The sequence below is a fragment of the Melanotaenia boesemani genome, chromosome 23, assembly GCF_017639745.1.
Source record: "Melanotaenia boesemani isolate fMelBoe1 chromosome 23, fMelBoe1.pri, whole genome shotgun sequence".
Lineage (NCBI taxonomy): Eukaryota > Metazoa > Chordata > Actinopteri > Atheriniformes > Melanotaeniidae > Melanotaenia > Melanotaenia boesemani.
Genome location: NC_055704.1, coordinates 8,749,797 through 8,772,124, shown reverse-complemented (window position 1 = coordinate 8,772,124; position 22,328 = coordinate 8,749,797). Strand labels below are relative to the sequence as shown.

Genomic DNA, 22,328 nt, shown 5'->3' with positions numbered 1-22,328 from the left:
CTGAGCACTTTGAGGTCATCCAGAATGTGGCTTTGATTTCCAGCAAGTACTCTTGTTGTTTCTGCAGGATGGGAGTGAATGAGAGGGGATTTGGAAGGAGATGAAATTGGTACTTTTCCACCAAAGTAACCAGTGAATTGTATAGATTTGTGAAGTGCTGCTGGACCAAGTTCTGCATTAACAGGATTAGAACATCAGCCAAATGCCCGTCAGAGGCAGTATTGTTTAAAGCTCTGTTTTCCTATCTGTAAATTTGTTCTTTATTAAGCTATCAAACTCAGAATGTGCTCTCTGTAGTTTTCAGCCCATCTCTGCTGTCACTCAGCAGCTCTTTGACACGCATAAATTATACACATTAAGGGGCATTTTGAAAGCTGCAGAGAGGGATCGGTTGGTTTGGGGGCAAGAAATAACGTGATGTGGAGGTTGTATCCCATGCCACCCAGAGGCTCGTGTGAGCGGTAATTGCTGTAGTTAATGTGGGTCAGCAGTTGAGCGGAACCCCAAGGGTCAAAAAGAAAGTGAAGGGAAACGAAAAGGAACTGGAGAAAAAGTGAGTCACTATAAGCATCCAGCCTTGAGTGGAAAGGCTCAGGGTGCAGCTCTATTATAAAACCCCCACCCACCCACCTGCCTCTTTTTCCCCTTTTAATAACCATGCTTCCACTCTGCTGGACTGCAGGGCATCACTGCTTTCCACTCACCCCACCTCTATCCTCAGTCTGTGCTGATTCAACCCCCCCACACACACATTTGTATCCTGAATAGAGCTGCAGTTGTGGGCCGATGTTGAAAAAGACTAAAGATTTTAGCACTTTTAGCAATTAGAAATTATGTAAATTTTTCAGACTATTGATATAAGATAATTTTATCTCCACAGACCTCCAAATATTACTCCAATAAATCAGTTCAGAGGAAAACATATTTAAGGCTAATTGGATTGTAATTCATACTTTAAACATGTGCAAAAACAGATTAAGCATGGCAGATACGGCACATATTTCTTTAGTTTGAGAAGTAAAGTGGATTAGCCTGCACACAGTGTAGAAAAAAAAGTCTGTTGTATTGAAAATGTGCTACTGTGCATCTAGACTGCATTCAAAGTTGAAGAATAAATGATGAGGTATTCAACAGTTTTTGTGGGATGTTACCCAAAAATTTTGATAATACATCAGTTCCTCTTACATATTATACAAACAGGGCTACTGACAGTCCACTGTTCTGTACATTTTTTTTTATTTATATACCAGTTGAAACAAATAAAGAAATATTTTGTGCCTTGACCCCCTTAAAAATATAAAGTAACCACAGTGCACATCCTTTTTAGTACCATGTTCATGTTAGCTCATGTTGTCATTTTCTGTATTCTTAAGTCACGAACAGGATAAGACTCCTCTTTTTACTCTGCTGCATATGTTCCAGCTAACTGGACCAGAAGTTCAGCTTGTGTTTAAAATGGGCATCAGACTGAGGTAGTTTGCACCTACGTCTAAATACAGATGTTTTGGTCATCTAATCGGAGTAAGCATCACAACTATGTATGTACTTCAGCTGAACCAAAAAATTATATTATTATATTCTTAGATACTAAATGGGACTAGAACCTGGGATCTTGATTGTTTAATTTATTCTTTTAGAACACAGTATGAACCCTTTCAGGTTAACCTTTTTTTAACTAAAATGGTTCCACACCTCAGAAAATATTAAAGTATAAAAAACAAATTAAAACAATATCTGGTTTTCAGAGTTACTCCTCATACTCTTAAACTGCAGAGACACTGGTAGTCATCACAGTTTTTTATGACCCCTCAGTGGTGTGCTGTCTTTCATCTCACAAGAGTTTGGAAACAAAGTACCTATGATGTGGGGAAAAAAAGGTCTAGGACTGCTTCTCCATGCAGTACGGGAAAAAACTGTCTAATGAAAGTCTTCAAAGTAGATTAACTGGTGCTCCAGCTGAGATGACCCTCCCACCCGCTGCGTGGCAGGGGATGCTGGGTATTCTCTTTTTAATTAAGAGTTACAATAAAAAAAATTACAACAATGACTTAATGGTTCAAAGAAATTAAAATTGAAGGGCAGAAGCTTATCTTATTTTCAGAATCACACTAAGAACAAAACCTGGTATAAAGAAATTGAGCATAGGGGGGATTCATAGTCTTTGTATGTAGAAGAAAAATGTGGCTGGCTGATTTGAAAATGACATGTACGTCAAACATCTGATTGCAAATAATAAACTTCACATATGAAGCAAGACAAAAGCTGTCAGAAAATGACTGTTCTTGCTTATGTTTCAGGGCTTCTTGTGTCGACAGTGACCAGAATCAGTTAAGGAGATCTTTTCTTGCCAGGTCGTGTTTGGCTCTCAGCGGTTCAGCCAGCATTGCCCGCTGTGGCGCAGCAGCACAGGATGCCCTTTATCTGCTGTCTAACTATAGAAGGTCACTTGGAGCTGAGGGGTGCCCCCTTTGTTGTGCTTTTATCACAGCTAAAAGGCGACCATGAGAGCACCTGGTTGTGGCAGATTTTGAAAAAACCAGACGTGCACATAAACTTAAATTCAACACCACAACGCGTGCCCCATTCAGCTCCTCTGCAGCTCTGCTGTCTCGAGCAGAGAAGTCAGGTCGACCTGTTGTTTGAGGAGGTAGATGTGTTGACAGAGGCGGGCGGGGAGGGGGGCATGCATCTTCACTCAGTCAAAGGCCCCCTTCAACAGCCATGAAGCATTCATGAACAGGCATCTCCCTCCTCTGCTCTCTATTCCGCTCACAACCTCCTTTTCTCCCGCCTCTTCTTCTTCTGTCGGTTTTGTGTTGCGCACCCACTGCCCTTCTTCCTCATGTCCTTTCCACCTGTCTCACTGTCTTTCTGTTACACACAAACACATCAGCTTCTAATAGATTTCTTCACCTCAGCTGGGGTTTTGTGTGCACGTCTCTGGTGTGTATTTTTAAGAGTCCCTTTTCAACAACACAAACAGTGGATCCTCTCGCTCTGAGGCTTGTCTTTCTCCAAGTAAATGTTTGTGCTGCAAAAACAAACAAAAAAAGGTAAAAGTATTCATGCCTGGTCTGCAGCACTTTTTTTCACATGCTCAAGGTAGTCATTTGGTGTAAAGGTGGAGCATACATGCAGAAACACTTAGGATGTATATGCTGTTATTGGTTGACTGTAGTTTTTGAGCCGTGAGTGTGCTGACTCTTAAACAGGTAGAACTGGAACACTGTAGGGAATGTGTGTGTGTGAGGTCCACTCCTCTGCTCTTTGATCCTCATCTTGACAGCTCACCACCTGGGACGATCTGCCACATGCGGCATGGCTCCCAGGCTCCGGCTACACCTTGGGAATCACAACATGTTGCGACTCTCGCAGCCTTAACAGTCAACCCTCCCCTGCACATTATATGCCGTCAGAATCACTAATGCTAACACCAAAAGCTAACTCTCCCTTATACAGATATGAGGTAAATGCCTCTGGAATCATAATGCACCGTGTGCAGCTAGCGGCTAACCCTCATACACTGTTACTGGAATTGCAAATAGCACACAGGAGGCCAAAGCTTGAACAGTGGTGCAATTGGAATTATAATGGAATAATAATGTACAATGCTGAAGCAATGATAAAAAGCTCCCCTCTGAATAGCCTTCAGTGTGCACCAAGCATGCAGGAAGTACACAGTTTAAAGTTAATGTGCCTCACATGGCAATCATGTTGCCAGCTTCCTGTAGGAAACACTCATAGGTTTCACAGGAAATACCTATTTAGTGTTGTACGTTAACATCTGTTATAAGGAACTAACATGTTTCAAGACCATATCACAATTATTTTGAATAATTTTTCGCTTTAGAGGGCATGATCAATATTTGGAAAAATATTGGTCTGTTATACTTTGTGCTGCAGGCATGTGCCACATTACACTTATTTTCTTTGTTCATCTCTAAACCATGTGCACAGGGGTTAAATTAGTATTTGCAATGTTGGGGGTCCTGTTTTAATCAGGACAGTAACTACAATTACAGACCATCTGATACAGTAACAATACTGAAAGAGAACAACTTATTTAGTTGTAATTATTTTATTTTGTTTTTGTTTTTTTGTCTTTTTTTTTTTTTTTTAGATGGGCTGCACAGTGGTGTGCAGTCTCACAGCAAGAAGGTCACTGGGTTGAGCCTCGGCTGTGGAGAGGTTTGAACAGTTGAGTTTGCATGTATGCGTGGGTTCTCTCAGGGTGCTCCGGCTTCCCCCCAACGTCCAAAAACATGCATGTTAGGTTAATTGGTCACTCTAAATTCTCCCTAGGAGTGAGCGTGAGTGCTTGTTTGTCTGTTTGTGTTGGCCCTGCGATGGACTGATGACCTGTCCGGGGTGTATCCTGCCTCTCGCCTGTTAATTGCTTGGATAGACTCCAGCTTCCTCGCAACCCTGAACTGGACCAAGCGCTATAGAGAATTCATTTTTTGAGACAACAAACAAAAACATTTTTGAGACCAAATGTTTTCAATTATGCTGACACCAGAAATCAACTCCAGAACCTGACCCATACTTGATGTAAACTGAACTTTAACTGGGTAAACTTCAGATGTTGAAGAGCAAATGAATGTGATGTATTTTTATATGTTGTTCTACATCAGCAGTACCATGTTCTTGATCATATTGCAGCATTTATAAAGGATCATCTTCCCGACTACCTACATGGGTGATAATATTTATCTATACCAGCCAATAATGCTGAAGATACACTGACAAAAGTTGTGACTTGGCTCAAAGTTTGTCTTATCAGTGAAGTATTGACCTTTGTGCAGCAGTAATGAAAATCATACAACCCAGGATCATCCTAAGTAAACAACTGAACAATGAAACATCATTGGCTGTTTGCCTTTACAAAATTTGCTTTACTTTTAAATTTGATCATCACTTTAGCTGTAATAATTATTTCCTTAAAACCACATTTATAGGAACCACATTTTTATCTTTAAACATTTTCTGTCAAAGTAAATATAAAAAGAATGATTCAGTGATGGAAAAAACTCGGTGAACATAAGCTCTTTTTTTTACATTGATCATTTCATGAGACAAAATGATGCTGATTGAGCGGGCGTCTGCTGTAGCCAGCATGTGGCGTCAGTTCAATAATGAGGGATGAATTCAACATGTTTGTTGATTACACTCCAATGGGGCATGATGGTATTATTGCAAGAAAAGGATAGGACAGGGCTACTCAGTGCAGTCCTATGATGGCCACATTTCTGCAGGTTTTCCATGTACCCTGCTCCAGCGTATCTGACTCATATTAAATGGATCTAACAGCTTATAAAGTCCTGCATAATGACTCAGTATTTTGAGTCAGGTGTGTTGGAGCAGGAACACATTAAAAATCAGCAGGGCTGCGGCCCTCATGGGACTGAATTGAGTAGCCCTGGGATAGAACGAGACCTCTCAGGCTCCTCGAGCAACAGGGAGAGGTGGGAATGGGGAGGCTGCACAAAAGTTAGTCTACAGGAAAAATGACAGAACAAAGGTGAGATTTAAAGAATGAGGATCAGATAAATTTGGCAAAAAATGTGGGAAAGAATGTGATTGGCCCAGATTAGTGGCATCATAATAAAAGAGCTGAGTTTGACAGCATAGGTAAACAGAAGTGACAGAGTAGCAGGAGGAAAACCTAAACACCAGGAATATGGATCCGATCTGCACTACTAAACTTCATTTGGCTTATTGTCTGTAACGGTGTAACAGGACTGTCTGATCTGCACAGATGGTGTTTTTTTTTTTTAAACCTAGCTTTTCATATGTCTTCTGGCCTCTTTTTACACACACACTTAGATCACTCAAAGCTAATCATTTGATAACCTCTTCCAAAGATGACAATAATACAAATTACTGTCTACAAACTTTTCTGAGTAGATTCTAAAAGCAGAGGATAACCTTTAGTTGATTTCTAGCACAATTACTCGTAAACCACTCAACAGAATTTTGTAACATTCTGTGGAGATTCAGAGCATGAATAAAGGAAGAAGCCATTCAGTTTTGCCGCAGATCAAAATAAGCGAAATACACCGTTGACCTTGATGCAAGATGTACTCTTTCAGCACTTCTGTTAACACGAGGCAGTTCTTCTGGGATCAGGAGGTGCAGGTTTGCATTATAGATGGTTACAATCTCTTATGAAACACAAAGATAAAGAGGATAATGGCTGATTTTCTTTTTAGATTAGTGCTTCTTGGGCTTTCTTTTCTCTTTTGAAAGCAAAAAACATGCACACGGGGACTATCCATGCAGTTTGTCAGTTTTAATGTTTATATATTTATAAGTTGTTTCCTTCAGTAATCTTTAAGAGAATGCTTTACTCCTAATGTTTTATTTTTTTTTTATTTTTTTTTTTTTAGGTTAAATTTCCATTTTAAGTGACTTTAAAGTATTCTAAGGATGTTCCACTTCATAATAATCCTCTCAAAGTTTAGTTCCTATCAAAATTATGCAAAACAAAGCTAAAGCATAGCCGCCAATAATCTACTTTGAGAAAACCACCACTTCAACTTTGAGTTATGTTGGCCATATCAGTTCCCATATGAACTAAATTGTATAATTTCCACCCAGCAATGGGCCGTCAGTCATAACTAATTTCTCCTCTTATCTCACTGCTTTCAACCAGTGGAAGCTGGTGTGAATCTCTTGGTGGTAAATTGATGCTGATGGTTGAAGCAGCAGGCTGGAAGTTTAGTGAAGTGACTCGCCGAGCTGCCTTTCACACTGGGGGTCATAGAAGAAAAGCCTAAGCTGAGTGTTATCCCTGTTAATACACAGGCGCCTTACCATGCGAATCACAACACCAATCACGTTGCTGACGCTAGGCTGAGGGCCAACTATTCAACAGCCCTGGCACCCAGAGGACACCGCAGGAATTCAGATCCATTACGCTCCCAGCCTCATCAAAGGGACTCTGGGATTCGGATGCTAAACCTGCTCCAGATGCTCACTGTTGGATTTCACTAAGATGCACTGCAGGGCAAGTGTCATAAGGGTTGACGCCTGTGATATGGGCAACAAAACCACAACCAATCCGCCTCATTCACACTGATTTGATTTGTGTCATAAACACAATGGGGAGGACAACAAAGCAGATGTAAACAATGGAGCTCTCTGCTCGTCTCTGGACCAGTAAATACTCAGCAAAATTAACAGATGGGCAAAATTCGAGGTAGCAGCTCGAAACATATGAACTTGCAGCAGTTGGTGGGAGGATGTTGATGCCAGAGCAGCGGCTCACCTCACCTGTGGCTGCTCGTCCCACTTCATATTAACTACCTTAATAAAATGAGCTCATGATGTGTGCAAGATAATCCAAAGTTCTAATCTAAAAGTTCAACCTTTTAACATGTAGGTGATTTTCAGGCATTTTTAGAAACATAGTCTAATACAATGCATCCTAGGATATGCACTAATCTTTTACAGGCACCTTTAAGTCCTAAATAGACTTTTCACTGGTATGTCTTGTTCATAATCTCCCTGCTGCTTCTAGACCAGGGCTATTCAGTTCTGTCCCACGATGACCACAGTCCTGGAGGTTTTCAATGTTTCCCTGCTCCAGTTCACCTGACTCAAATTAATGAGTCATTGTGCAGAACTTTTGCTGTTTAATCCATTTAATTTGAATCAGGTGTGTTGGAGCAGGGAAACATGGAAATCCTGCAGGACTACAACCCTAATGGAACCGAGCTGAAAAGCCCTGTTCTAGACAGTTGTCAGCTGTTTAAGCACAGGGGAAGATTTGTCAAACCCTCATGCAAACCTGAGATTTAGCAACAACTTCTGTGTTTCAACTCCAATCAGCAATTATTTATACACAGATTAATAATAAAGGGAAGCTTCAGTTCTTTGCATCCTCTGTATGTCCTCTACTTTCTTTAATGTGTGGGCTTGGGTGTGTTTGAGTTAGTGATCGTGTACACGACTCATTAAGCTTTAAATTACAGGTCTATAAAGCTTAAATGCAGCTAAATGTGGATTTAAAGTCAATTTTAATAGCTGGAGCATTTAATTGAATTTGATTAGCATCTCTCCTGAAAAACGCTTGTTTTCGGATATTCTCTCCAACAGGATTTGACTTCCAGAAGGAATATGAAGCAGGTTTTAACACATTCAATGTAGTCATTTAAAAGCTGTTAAAACATTTATGTTCACTTGATTTTTCACATCTTTATTTCCAAATAAAACAAAAAACTTCAAATAGCAAAATCAAGATGGAAACGAGACTAAATGAGTGAGTTAGCATGCTCAATAAATACATGAATGACGGCTTTGTTTAGAGAATGAGCGACGAAGCAACTGTTCCCAGATTACTTGAGGATTAATGGGAAGAAAAGCTTTTCTTTGCCACTTTTCTCTCCTGTCTTTTTCGTTCTTTGTGCACATGCATCTCCATGTGTGCACACTTCCTCCAGGCTCAAGTCATCAAGCATTGAAACAAATCCAAAAGCCTTTTCCTCATTTCCACCAGGAGGCTTCGTCCTTAACATTCACTCAGCGTCTGCCAGTGTCGACAGGTGATGCCAAGCAGATGAATAGAAAAAAAAGCTCAGTGTTGTTCCTTATGCTCATCCCTCCCCTGTCTGTTTCTCTCTGTTTCCCCAGGCTGCTGTTTTGTCACGTTTTACACAAGGAAAGCTGCCCTTGAAGCCCAGAATGCACTGCATAACATAAAGACCTTAACAGGGGTGAGTGCGTGTCCTCGATTCCTCTCTGCTCACTTTCTCCTCTAATCACACACTCACAGCAGCATCCTAAGGTATCGTCCAAACCTGTGTGTTTTCTGTGTGAGTGCAGCGATGTGCACTGCTGCCACAGTGCATTTGCAAGCTGAGTGACTGATTGTGTGAGCAGGTGAGCAACTGACTGTCAGAGTTCATTTGTGTGAGAAACCGTTGAATTGATGGGCAAAGAAGCACATGTCCAAGTTACCCGATGGGATTTTCTTGTAAACAAATAGTCTTGTTCACATTCATTGTTCTTACCAAATACTAGTTTTTCATGAAAGCCTGGAACCATCTTAAAGGTGTTTACTGGTGAGTTTTGATTGTTGTAACTGCATAAAACCGTTTATATTTATGATCGCATGTTTCCTGGTTCTTTGACAATACATAAAACATAAAGGGTTGCTTATTACTTGTACACTGTGTTGTTGGAAGCAGCTCATGCTCTTAAGCTAGCTCCTCCCTACCTAGCTACCTCAGCTAATAAGAATCTCAATCAACTTCTCATTTTATATCAATAGCCAACTATGTTCTGTTGTAATATGTGTTGCATCCTGCCAAAGCCATAGCATGTATGTCCTCACTTGTCCAAAAACATTTAGAGGATAATTATTACAACATGCTGCCACCAGCAGTTAAAAACATTTGTTTAGTTAATTGCTTGATTTGAGCATCCAAAATTATACTTGCTTTGATTATTAGTTAACCAAATGAGTGGTATCAGTTGCTATCCACCCAGGGCTGCGTGTGCAGGACTGTGCATATAGCCCCGGGTTCCAGTAGGTACCCACGGTGTGCTAATAAATTGCAGAGATTACCTTCTCACTTCCCAGGGAGGAAATGCATATAACTTTTTAAGAGCCGCCATTGTGCTGGGATACCTTAAGGATGCCAGACTTGGTGACCACAAACTGTTTGACTTGTGCTAATACACGGAGCTGTGTGTCATAGACTGTCATAGACAATATATTTAGCAAGAAGTCCAAATTTTTCTTTTTACAAACTTTAAAAAAGTAAGGAGAGTAAAATGGAGTGTGATAATTTTTAGAGACAAGTGTAATTCAGGCCCACAAACATGGACTTGAAGTGAATCATTTGAGTCCAGTATGCTAGATTTTTTGTAAAAATCTTTATTAAGCCATGTCAAAGTTGTTTATGGGCTAAATAGGTTATTAGTATATACCATTTATAGCATTTGTAGCTTCACAAATCACAGGATTTTTACTAAGCATTTGGTTAGTAAATTTTCCAACTGCAAAAGTAAGGTTAGTCAAAAGTTTGGACACACTTTCCCATTAAATCCAGTGTGATTTAGAAGGAACGTTTGACTAGTAGTTTATATGAAATGTATATGATATATGTTAATAGCTGCTGCTATTTTTTGGAAAGTTGCAGTTTACTTTAAATTATATCTCCTTCTTACTCTCCCAATCCCTTGAATGGCAGCAGCAGCTATATTGACTATTTTGCCTCTCTGGAGGCAAATTTTTCATTAATCCTTTAATGTTTTCTCTCAAATGGATCACATTCAGTTCAGTACAGGCAAGTTCAGAGACTCTGAGTATCAAAGTCTATACCAGTCCTGAGAATTTTGCCTCCCTTAAAATGATATATTTCCTTTTACTCCTGTGACTTAATTTGATGTCATCATGAATCCTTTGAACCTAGTGGTTGGTTAACCTAAGAGAATGTGTACATCTGGAGGAGCTGAGGAAGGTTTGAGTCAGTAGCTGGACTTCTTCTCAGAAAACTGGGGTTCATGCCTCACATAGGAAGATTGTTCAGTTACTGTTTGGTTTGTTTTAGGCAAAGGTTTAGACTTTCAGGAAGAAGATTGTTTTTGAGATAAGTGTTTGGAGTTCTTTTTGACACATAGTGGTTGAAATGTGTAATTTTACACAATGACACCACTGGAGATTTTACATGCATTGTGGTCCAATAGTAGGTTAAAATCTGAATTATTGTTTGAGATTGAACTGATAATGATCATATATGGGCTGAAATCAACATTTGCTAAGTGCCAAAATATGAAAATAGACATATAATACCAACCATGTGAAGAGTCTACTTCATTTTGCTGCCATTTATGATGCGCTGCTTAAGTATTTTCTCAATGTGAGTCTTGCATGCAGCTTCCCCCTCTTCCCTTTAAATTCAAATAATAATTTGCAAATAATCTCCCTCTGATTGGCTAAGATCATGACATTTTTTGGCTAACCCCGACCAACTAACAAATACTAACCAATCGGAGGTAAAGAATGAATGCGCCTTTGCGGATTCTCTCAGTAAATTGGGTGTTTTGTGACTTAAAAAGGCATTTGGCCTTTTTAAAATTGTGATTTTTAAATTTTAAATTGTGATTTTAAATTTTAAAATTGATTTTTCCCTGGTAGGGTCCGCTTGGCTGCTTTGTCTAAACGTTCATTTTGCGATGGCTTTGATCAGTTTCAGCTTTTCTGTATGTGTAACCATAAAAGAGTGTTAGTAATATTGTTTCATCAGTGGCCCAGGAGAACAATAAAAGGATTGAGCTGGAATTTGCTTCCACTCCTGCACTTGTAGCCCTGGGTGGATGTTTAGGGGTCCCCAGATCCCTTCTGCTCAGGTTTATTGGCTCTTTCCCCTCCTTTCTCCTTGGCTCTGGCAGCTAACTGGAATCTTCTCAGTTGAGCGCTTTCACTGTCTTACTGTCAGTTGGATCAGTGGATAGCCCTCCTGGGCAGGACAGAGTGGATGCCATGAATCCCCCGTGAGCCGTACGTAGGAAATCGGAATCTAGCTTGATGTTTTTCACAGAGTCACCGTGTTAATTGCTCGTGGAATAAGAATGTTAAATTTGGCCTGTTTTCCTGCACCATGAGAGTTAGTCACTCATCCCTTGTTGCAGGTGTGAAACAGCCCCAGGGATAAAAAAAAAAAAACTGGCAGTTTTAGGATTATAGGAACATGAAATCGCCTTCTTCTGCACTGGTACAGCTTTTCTTCCTCTCTGCTTTCTGGTCATCCCTCCTCCTCCAACAGCTTGTTTCTCCTGTAGTGTCTGGTGTGATTGCAGCTATTTGGTGTCAGATATCTGTAAATTCCAGTAAATGCAAAAATATTCTTTTTCTAACATAACTGAATTTTTAAAATTCCATTTACTGAATCTAACATTCATACCTACGTTAAGATTAAACCAATGGCATGTTTTTCTTTGTGATGATAGACTAACAGGACACATTGGTGACACAGTTTAAATTCCTATTTTATTTATTTCAATTTCCACTTGATAGAAAAACAACATTGTGCACTCTGAGTACTAATACAGCTTCAATGTATGCTGCATTCAGTGACTGGTAGAAACTTCGGATTTCTGATATTTAATATAAATTAAACAAGATTTTATTCAGCTGAGGTTTCTCAACCTCAACTTCTGAATTAGATATTATTCTAGCAGCATTCACTTTTCCACAGTGATGGTTAATTGTGGAGTAAAATGGTTATTCAAGGTAGTGTTTTAAAAACACAACACTAGTGGTTTGCTCTTTTGTTGATTTAGTTAAGTGAGCTGCTTACGTGAGCATTTTGGAAATGAAAATTAAGATATTTTACATTCTAGCCTCCTACTTGCAGGTCCATTAAATGGAGCAAAAAGCCTTTTTTATTTATAATTTTTTACAGTGGTGAAAAACACTAAAACATACCCACATTTGACTTTTCAGTGAAATGGTCGTTTGATTAGCACACAGTCCCAGAAAATTGACTTAGCAGTAGTTTCAGATCAGCTGTAACCAAGAGCTGTAAGCTGAGACTAAAACTAACTCTCCGCCCTGGTGTGTAAATAATAAACTAGCCTAATTAATTCACAAAACTCATGATTATTACAAACTGTTGCCCAACCCAGCCTGTAGAATACAATGTAATGCCATTTTTTCATGTTCTACTTGCAGGCTTGTTCTGTGGGTAGTTTCTGGATGCATTATGGCCCATAGACCAACAAGGGGACATACGCTGATATAAGCAGCAGGAAATGGTGTAATTTACACTTTTAAACAGGTATACCTGCATTTGAAAAAATGCTTTCAGTTTTATAGCTTCAGTTCTGGAGCTCAGTTGGTAGTGCATCCATCTCCCATGAGTTCAGCTCCCCCGGGGACCGAATACTAACACCTTCCAGTTGGATCCTTTGGCAGGACCCCTAATGCTACTGCCTAACCATTGTAAGTCACCTTGGATTGAAGCGTATGCTAATGTAATTTTAAAAACAAACTAAAATACAAAAAAAAAAAATAAATTAAATACTAAGTAACTGCTAAAACTAGTTCTTTCTTCCTTGAATAACATCATACGGGTTTTATATGGCCTCTACAAGCATCAAAGATCCAAGGGTGCAATTGAGAAGTCACAAATATTTCTTTTAATTACTCAAAACTTTGTTCTTTGATTATGATAGATGTCATACAGATGTCAATAAAATAAAGAACTCTAATAAGAGCTACTCTAAAAAATAAAGTAAGAAATTAATCAAGATTTACTTGTTTATGGGTCTGATAAAATTAAAAGTCAAGGCTCATAATATTAGCCTCGACAACCTGTTTCTAAAAAATATCTTAATTTCAAGGTTGTAAATTTAATTTGAATTATACAAAAGGAAAGAAAAATCCTTGAATTTTAAAGGTGTTGTCACATTAAGGATAGTTATCCTCAAGAGTCTTCTATAAAAATCCCAGTCACTGTGACTGGATGAAAAACATGAATGAGCTTTAAACATTCTGGCCACCAGGAACTGAGGGACACCATCCTGTCTTCTCTTTCATCTATGATCTAGTGTATTAAGTAAAATAAATATATATAATATGAATGTAGTCTTTGCTGTTTGCATCTATACTGCAAAGATCATTAAAAGAATATGAGGTTAAATATGACATTTGGGAAGTTTTCTCATAGCCCAGGAGATTTTTGTCTCCAGTAAATTGATTACCTTTTTTGAGGTAAAAAAGCATCTGAGAGTCAGATGACACTGATAAACAGCACAATATGTAAGTAATTAAAACTGCATTACATTCATCATGTCAGAAGTGGACAACACTGACCGGCTGATATCCGATTGTCCCATATTGACTGACGGATACGGTTTAAAATTAATTATAGTGCTGCATGAAAAGAGCCAGTGAATACAGTTTGCTCTCAAGCAAATAGTAGCAAAAACCTAAATCAATAGTGGCATAATAATGGAGAATTGACTGGACTGTGCAAGGTTTGTTTATAATTTCTTTTCTTTTAAAGCTGAAAATGTGCAGGGAGGGGCTGAAAATAAAAACAGATGATGATGATTGTATATTAATTGCTGACGAAGAGATGTGGAAACAAAAGAAGAGCAGAGTGGAGGGAGAAATTGAGCTTGAGGTTAATAAAGGTGATGTGCAGATGGACAGGAAAAAGGTGGAGTAGAGCACTCGTGCACGCTCAGGGCAAAGCAATAAACGGGCTGCCGTTAAAAACCAATACCTGCTTATTAACTTCCCCACTCGTGGCTTGTAAAAAGCCAATGGAACAATGTTTGTATTGGCACTCTTCCCCTCCTTTGCTCTGTCTCTCCTTCCAAACCCAAGGCTCTAACAGGGGGAGATGCAATCAGAGTGGAAAGCTGGATGAAGGCCCAAACTGCAGAAAAAGACACTGGTATTGGCAGTGCAGAGCGACAGCCATGTTGGTTTAGGGCAGAAATAGCTGAGTGGCAGCAGTGTTTTTTTCCCTGAGAAGAGCATCAACTGAAGGAGTGTGTGGTTTATATGAAAAATCTCTCTCCGTATGACTCTCAGAAGGCTAAAGAAGAGAGCAAAGCCTTAAGGTTTTGCCTTTCTTTCCAGGTGAATCATAACAGAGAGACAAAAATCAGCACACAGCAGCTCCGTTTGCATGCTCCCATTCTCTGTCTGTATCTCAATCACTCCTCAGCTGTCTCACCTGAAGATTTGTCAGTCATCTGGAAGCACTTGTATACCAAATGTTTGGAAATGTGATTCTATGCATGCATAAAATGAATATTTATGTGAACGTCAAACCTGTCTGTCATAACATTTCTGCTCTGTTTCTGCAGCATTGAGTTTGTCTTTTTTCAGTTTTATTTTCCCATAGTTGTAGATTATTTAGTACTCTAAAATAAGTGCTGTAGCTTATACTGCAGGGAGGATCAAATAAATAGCCACACTTGCCATTTTCCCGTTTCTAATCTTTATCTTTGCAAAAAGCTAAGCTAACTGGATGCTAGTTCTTTCTTCACAGAGATGTGATTTTTGCTAAACTTAATGCAAGACGAAAAGTAACTCAAGAAATGGGCTCACTTGTTACTGTGGTACAAAGCTGGAGGATAAAAGTATTTATGCATATGGTTTAAAGCTGATTCCCCAGAATTACATAAATAAAACATAAGCCTAAGGTTTGAATTAAACAAAATTAATTGGAAGTGGCCTTTTTTTTGTCCCAAAAATTATTCACTTTGAAGTTTTAAATCCGGCCACCTCTTAGTCGAGAAACATCAGTGTCCAAGCTAATAAGGTCAGAAAAGCTGTAACAAGGAGGTTAGTGACAGGAGGGATGCTGAAAATGGGTGGATAACTTAACAGTAGGTTTCTTTATAGCATCACAGACACCACAAAAAAAAACACACATTAAAAAGATTTAATTCACTATTAAAGTGGTGGGCCACTGTTAACATCTGTTGCAGGGATTGCTACTCTCAGGGTGAATCCCTCTTATTTATTTATCCAATGAAATAGTGGACTTAACTATAGTGGGTACATTTAAAGGACAAAGATCTTAATTTCAGCTAAGTCATCTTTTACAAAAAGGAAAACCTGCAAATATTTAAATTTGTTGGGGGAGATGCAAATTCTTCTCCCATGAATCCCCTCATCAGTCGCCAAAAGTTAGCTGCTGTAATATTGAACATTAAAGGAAAATAAGAAAGCATCTCTGAGCCTGTAGTCTTTAATTGCTTTGAAATTCATCTTTTCATTTTACAGGTTTGAACTAAATGTTGCAGTTCATATAAAGGCACTTCAATCAGTCCTCAAAACCTGGTATTTCTGGAAATGATGCTGCATGCAGACGGCTGTTTAGTGTCTAGACGTCCATGCTCACACAGAACACCTTCATCTCTCAGACGGTGTAATTGCTGACCATCATGAATCCAAACAGTCCTCTTTCAGAGTCAATAAAACTGCCTTCACTTTGACTATTCCAGCTCAGTAATAGTGCTGTCGCTAGGCAGCACAGCATCCAAATCAGCTGGTGGATTAATGTATAAAAAGTAGACAAAAAAATACTAGTAATGAGTTTTCTGCATGACATACACTCTGGCATCATGTCCTTTCAGTGGAGACAGATAGGCGAGACTGGTTCTCAAAGAACAACAGCTTTCACTAAAGTTGTTTCTAATGACATGCTAATGAAGCTTGAGGGGGGTGGAGACAAAGTGTGTCTGTTTTGTGTGTACACGTGTTGCCTGGAGAGCCATGTGTTCATCTATCCAACACTAATAGCACTACTGAGGTCTAAATATGTTTCTTTTTAGCCGCACACACACACACACACACACACACACACATACACAACCCCTACTATAACCCATCTATCGTGGAAAGCATGCCCTGCCCCCCCGGAGTGATTTAAAGCTATAAGAGCCAACCCCTGCTGCACAGACTGATTCACACTCCTGCATGGCTTTAACACACATACGGCCCTTTTATGTGCACACAAAATGATGTCTCTGCAGCGGTTCAGTTTATTGCTTTTTTTTTTTTTTTACATCCCCCCCGATCCACTCCAGCACACATGCTGGGATGAAGACACGACAACAACACACGGCGAGTTAAAGCCTGTCAGCCTGCCTGTCAGACAAGGTTGTTTTAGATTTTCCACTAAATTGAACTCTTTCATTAGTGGCTGACAGATGTCTAAATGCCCGGCGTTCCCTCTCTAAACTACCCACCCGACCCAGGATGCCCGTACAAGGGCCCCAGGGCGGCTTGTTCCCTCACTGAAGCTGGGTTGGAAGCATGGAACAGAGAGTTGAGAGCTAATCTGGGACGTGTCCTCTGGTGTGCCCTCCAACTTGGAGAAGTTCACTCTTTTATCCTTGTTTTCTTCTTCGTCTCGCTCTACCTCCTGCCCTCTCTACATCCCTTTTCTCCCTTTTGTCCTGTTGAATGTCTCCCTCCATCTTGGGCTCTATTTTTTCTTTGTGAAATAGGATGAAAAGCACTTTGATTTACAGTCTCTCAAGGATATTTCATTCTGACAGTAAGATGGAGGGGAGGGGAATAGGTGGAAAGAGGGAAAGGTTGATTGGGGTGGTCATGGATGGTGGTGGGAGGTAGGGATTGGAGGATGGGTGCATCTGATGTGATCACTCAAGTCCCATCCTCCACGTGGGCGGATCAGAGCGTCATGTTGGATGCTGAGCGCCAAGCTTGATAAGAAGAGTGGGGCTCATTAAAAGCTACCATCGTACTGAGACCACACACACACACACACAGGTCCCCACTCTCCTTACCTTTCTGCTGGTGAGATAATTAGCGACGCTCCACTGCCAGAATACAGGCCCAAGGTTGTGTGTGTTCACGCAGCCAAAAGCACATCAAAGACTCATCAAAGTAAGCTGATCTCAAGCAAGGTTAAGGTTTAAAAGCAGCAATTTACAATCCAAAGACACAAGTCATTTAATCAGTCATTTATTATTTCAAGTCGATGGACATTGCTTCAAATAGAAGCATCAACTGTAACGGATAATGTGTATTATCATTTTCAATGATGTGAGAAATCATTCTTTTTAATACAGAAACCTCTGTGGACCCCAAACGCTGGTGTCTTTAAAGGCACCTTGGGTGTTTTTTTTGTTAAAAGATGGAAGACCACTTTTCCCTTCTGTGAGCCTGAGTGTTTACCAACTTCATCCCTTTGGTTTTTACCAAAAATGGGCGCAAGGTTAGCTTAAATGAGTCAATGTAATCTTTAAATACCTGAAGGATTATCAGAATAATAACAGTATTAGGGTTCAGTTCCTTTTAACTCTATAAAATGTATAAAAGACTCCATATACCTACCTACGTGCTTTAATGTTATCAAACTCTTTATGATCTCTTTATTGCTTGTTTTTGAACAGTGGGAGAATAAGCAATCATATCCTGACATCTCACCTGTGTTTAAGTCTTACTACAAATCTGTAAAGAATGGTTGAATTGTCTAAGAAGCAGTGTTTTTGGAGCACTTAAGTCATGAATGCCTGTATTTTAATTCATATCTTCCGTATATTTCTAATCAGATATGAAAACGTTTTCCCTCTCTAACTGGTGTCCTAAAGGAGAGGAGCCCAAGCAGTCAGTCATGCAGACAGGTTGTAAACAAGCCTCCTGTTTTAGCAAACTTATTTGAAAGGCAAATACATTTAATGCCCAATCTGCCTGTTTTAAATATTCATTGAACTCTCCTGCTCAACTTTCCGCTGGCAGCTTTTCCATCTGATGACTTTCCAGAGAAGTGATTTGGATAATGTGAGTGAGCCGAGGCAGGGCGCTGTGTCACATTTACAGTGATATACATTTGTGTTTGGTAGTGACTCTGCTTGTGTTGAGTTTAACCCACCAGCTGGTGCATGTTGTGTTTTTCTTTCTTTAAGCTTTATTTAAACTTTAAAATTTACTGACTTGAGGCTTCATTCAACATTTAACCTGTTAAATTAGCTTTACTGGATATGCCTCATTAGGCTGCATCCATTCCACCCCATCACAAAGCTGCTCTATTGGATTGAGATCTGGTGGTTGTGGAGGCCGTTGGAGTACTGTGAACTTATTGTCATGTTCAAGAAAGCAGGTGGAGATGATCTGAGCTTTATGACATGGTGCATTATCCTGCTGGAAGTAGCATTAGAAGATCATAAAGGGATGGACATGGTCAGCAACAATTAAACCATGCCATGTCGGTACTAAGGGGCCCAAAGTGTCAAAGAAAATTACCCCCACACCATTACACCAGCAGCAGTCTGAAGCGTTGATCCAAGGCAGGATGGGTCCATGTTTTCATGATGTTTCCACCAAATTCTGAGCCTAGCATCTGAATGTGGAGCTAAAATGGAGACTCATCAGACCAGCAACGTTTCTCCATGTTCTTTTGTCCAGTGTTGGTGAGTGTGTGTGAATTGTAGCCTCAGATTCCTCTTCTTAGCTGGCAGGAGGCACCCGGTGTGGTCTTCTGCTGCTGCAGCCCACCTGCTTCAAGGTTGGACTTGTTGTGTGTTCAGAGATGCTGTTCTGCAGACCTTGATTGGAACCAGTGGTTGAGTTCCCTTTGCCTTTTGTATCAGCTCCAACCACTCTGCCTATTCTCCTTTGACCTCTGATATATTCCGGTCCAGACAACTGCTGCTCACTGGATATTTTCTCTTCTTCAGACCATTCTCTGTAAACCTTAGAGATGGTTATGGGTGAAAATCCCACTAGATAGGCCCTAATCAGTCTCTGAAACACTCAGACCAACAACCATGCCATGTTCAAAGTTACTGAAATCCCCTTTCTTCCTCAATTTGAACTTCATTTAGTCATCTTAACCATATCTTCATGATTCAAGGCATTGAGTGGCTGCCAAGTGATTAATTAGCTGTTTTTTTTTTTGTTTTTTTTTTAAATGGCTAAAGAACATGTGTTCCTAATGGCTGGTGAGTTTATAGTTTCATTGAAAGTTAGAAATAAAAGTGAGTGAATGTAAAAAGAAAGTTGGCTTCTTTCAAAGCATGTCTGAATCATTGCAGTCATATCTTATGACGCTGTAGAAATGTGTGATTGTGTCTTCAGAAATCCATCTTTCTGCTCATCTGGCCTATTTTGGCCTGGAGTGTAGACAAGGAATGTTGATTCTTGTACATCAGAGCCACTGTTCTGCAGGTTTTAACTATGAATTTTTGGATTTCCAGTTGCTTTGAATCAGGTCTGTTGAAGCTATGAAACCTGCCGAATGGTGGTCCTCAAGGACTAGAATTGAGCATCCTCTGTGTAGACTGAAATTGTATCCCTCACCACCAAAGCCTCTATCAAGACAAGAATAGAAATTTACCTTGGTGCTTTAATTCAAACTATAATCCATCCTATAACTTACTAAATGGTTTGCACCTGTGATAAGTGTACACTTAAGAAGCACTTTGAGCCATAATATTAAAACAGTCCACAAACAAAAGATCTGAGTTTATTAAATTAGTGTTCACATCTTTAATTTACCAGGTTATATAGACACCAGTTGATGATAGAAGGTGGGTTTAAAGACTAAAGTCAACACACAACCTGGATTTTCTTATTAAACCTGCTAAAGCATGACCTTCCTGTGTAATTATGTGGATGTATTAGTTTGTGACAGTGAACATAAAATCACATTTAATATCTTATTACATTGAAGAACCTCCACTGTTGTGCAGCTTTCTGTGGGAACATGAAGTTTATGATCTTGGACAGGAAAACACAAAAGAAAATGTCACAAAATGTCAGATTTTTCAGTCAGTAAACTGGGTTTGATTCTTTGTAGAGAAAAAACAAACATCTTGCACAGTAAGCAGAAGATTTTCTTTTTCTTTATCTCAAGCTCAAACTAGGAAATGACCTAATTTTAAGCTCCTGCATCTGCGGTTCATCAAATGCAGCATTACTCTTGCAGTAAAAAGGAAGAAAAAGTAACAGTATAACTTGCATGCATGTACACGGTTATTAACCAGCAAAACTATCTTTTAAATCTCCAAATACCCTCTTATCTTGCTATTTAGGTTTTCAAATTAATAGTAAACTGTGTTGACTCTTTGAAACTAACACTAAATGGGATCATTTGATGGTTTTCTACAAATACCGCTGCTCTCAACGAATAGAAGTGGATTTTGATCTGTGTAGTTATAAACTCTGATGATAATCATAAACACATATCATAGCAATGATGCAAGCAAGATGTAAAGAAGGCCAGCATCAGCGTTTTATCAGCTGCTGTCTGTGTGTTTGAAGTCTGCCTTCAAGTAGCTGATAGTATTGCAGCGAGGGAAGGAACACTGCATGTCCACAACTTGTGGGTCGATGTGTGTTGTTTGTTCAGATGCAAGCCTATTACACATATCACTGATTCATCACAATAGCTCTCAACACTCACCACTTAAGAAACAGACAAGCTAACAGCAGTAAGAAGAGAAAAAGGCGACTGGCTCCATGATTCAGCAGCTGATTTACTCCTCAGCCCTTTTAACGATTTCGGGAATTGTCAGTGGCACAGACGAGCGCCAATGAAACCCGTCTGCCGTAAGCGCCCAAGGATATGAGAAGCAGTTTCAGGTGGTGTTAAGCCCAAAACAGCGGAAATACACCAGTGTAGGATATTAAATTTACCATGTAGTAAGCCGCGTGTCATCAAAGATTCATGTGTTATAGCCTGGAGGATATTATGCAACAAGCTGAAAGGTTAGACTTCGGACAAGTGGTTTATAAAAAGGCTGAGTGGAGACAGCTGACCAGTAGGCAGCTGTTAGAGCGGCACTCTCCAGCGTTTTTAACATGTGCGTTTGTCCTCATCTGTAAATCCTGCTCGCCTCCTCACAGATCATTTAAGCCCATAAAAAACAACAGTGGCTCATTCATTGCAAACACCACACACTTTTACACACACACACACATCTATTCCCACAGCAGTGTCATTATAGAGGCTCATTATCAAAATCAATTCAATTAAAGGCTGTAATTGATGTAGTGAAACCCAAATGCTATCGCAAACAGAGCTGAAAGAAGGCAAACCTCATCGATGCGTCCAACCAAAGACTGTGTGCATATGTGTGTGTGTGAATTCTTATTTAACTAAATAAATATTAATCGCTTGTTTTGAATTAACTTTCCGAAACCCCCTTTTCTCTTCAAGCTGGTGGCGGCGTTTAAGCATATTGATTCGGGGGGGTGCTGTAACTAGCAAGCTAACTATGTTAAACACTTAGAGTAGTTAGTGTAGAGACTCGACGCAGCATAGCTAATGCCAAATCCTTCAATCACTGAGGTCACACACTCACACTGGGTTAATTGTTTACTGAGCCAAATGAAGTGGGGATAATGTAGGCTAACTGTATCGCTAAGACGAGGGGATATTGTAAAGGACAACTTGGTTTATGCTCGTTTGTTTGCTGAACAGAGAATAAGGTTCAAAGTCTCTCCTTATCTGTGTGAAGGTGTTTGATACAGAGGTGGCAGGTGTGTTTGTTTCTGAGTCACCTTCAGTTTATTTTCCTATTCGTATCTTTTTAATGTAGAATTAAGGTTGTATATCACAAAAAAGGATGTAGTCACATTCTTAAGGTCTTTTTTTCATTTTTTGCTAATACATGAATAAACAAAAGTCATTAAGCCTGGAAGCTTTGCACAATTCACTGTGTATTATTAGACTTTCCTGTACAGATATTGATAATAAACAGAGCTTTCGAACAGTTGGAAATGATGTCACATCAAAAGGGAAGACTTGGTCTTTCAAGTCTGGCAACAAAAGAAGGAAGAGATAGACAAGATGCGGGATTATTCAGATTATTTCCAGGAC

General features: G+C 39.6%; 1 protein-coding gene across 21 annotated transcripts in view; it reads left to right on the top strand.

The window, feature by feature from the left end:
* celf2 (cugbp, Elav-like family member 2) overlaps positions 1-22,328 on the top strand; it is a 255,452-nt gene that overhangs the window by 165,418 nt on the left and 67,706 nt on the right. For 20 of the 21 annotated variants that reach the window (XM_041977214.1, XM_041977215.1, XM_041977206.1 and 17 more), the window contains one exon: positions 8,635-8,717. In XM_041977214.1, the coding sequence (XP_041833148.1) occupies positions 8,635-8,717 (83 nt within the window). Of the gene's footprint in view, positions 1-5,516; positions 5,522-8,634; positions 8,718-22,328 lie in introns of those variants that run through there. The other variant, XM_041977219.1, reaches the window with a different exon arrangement.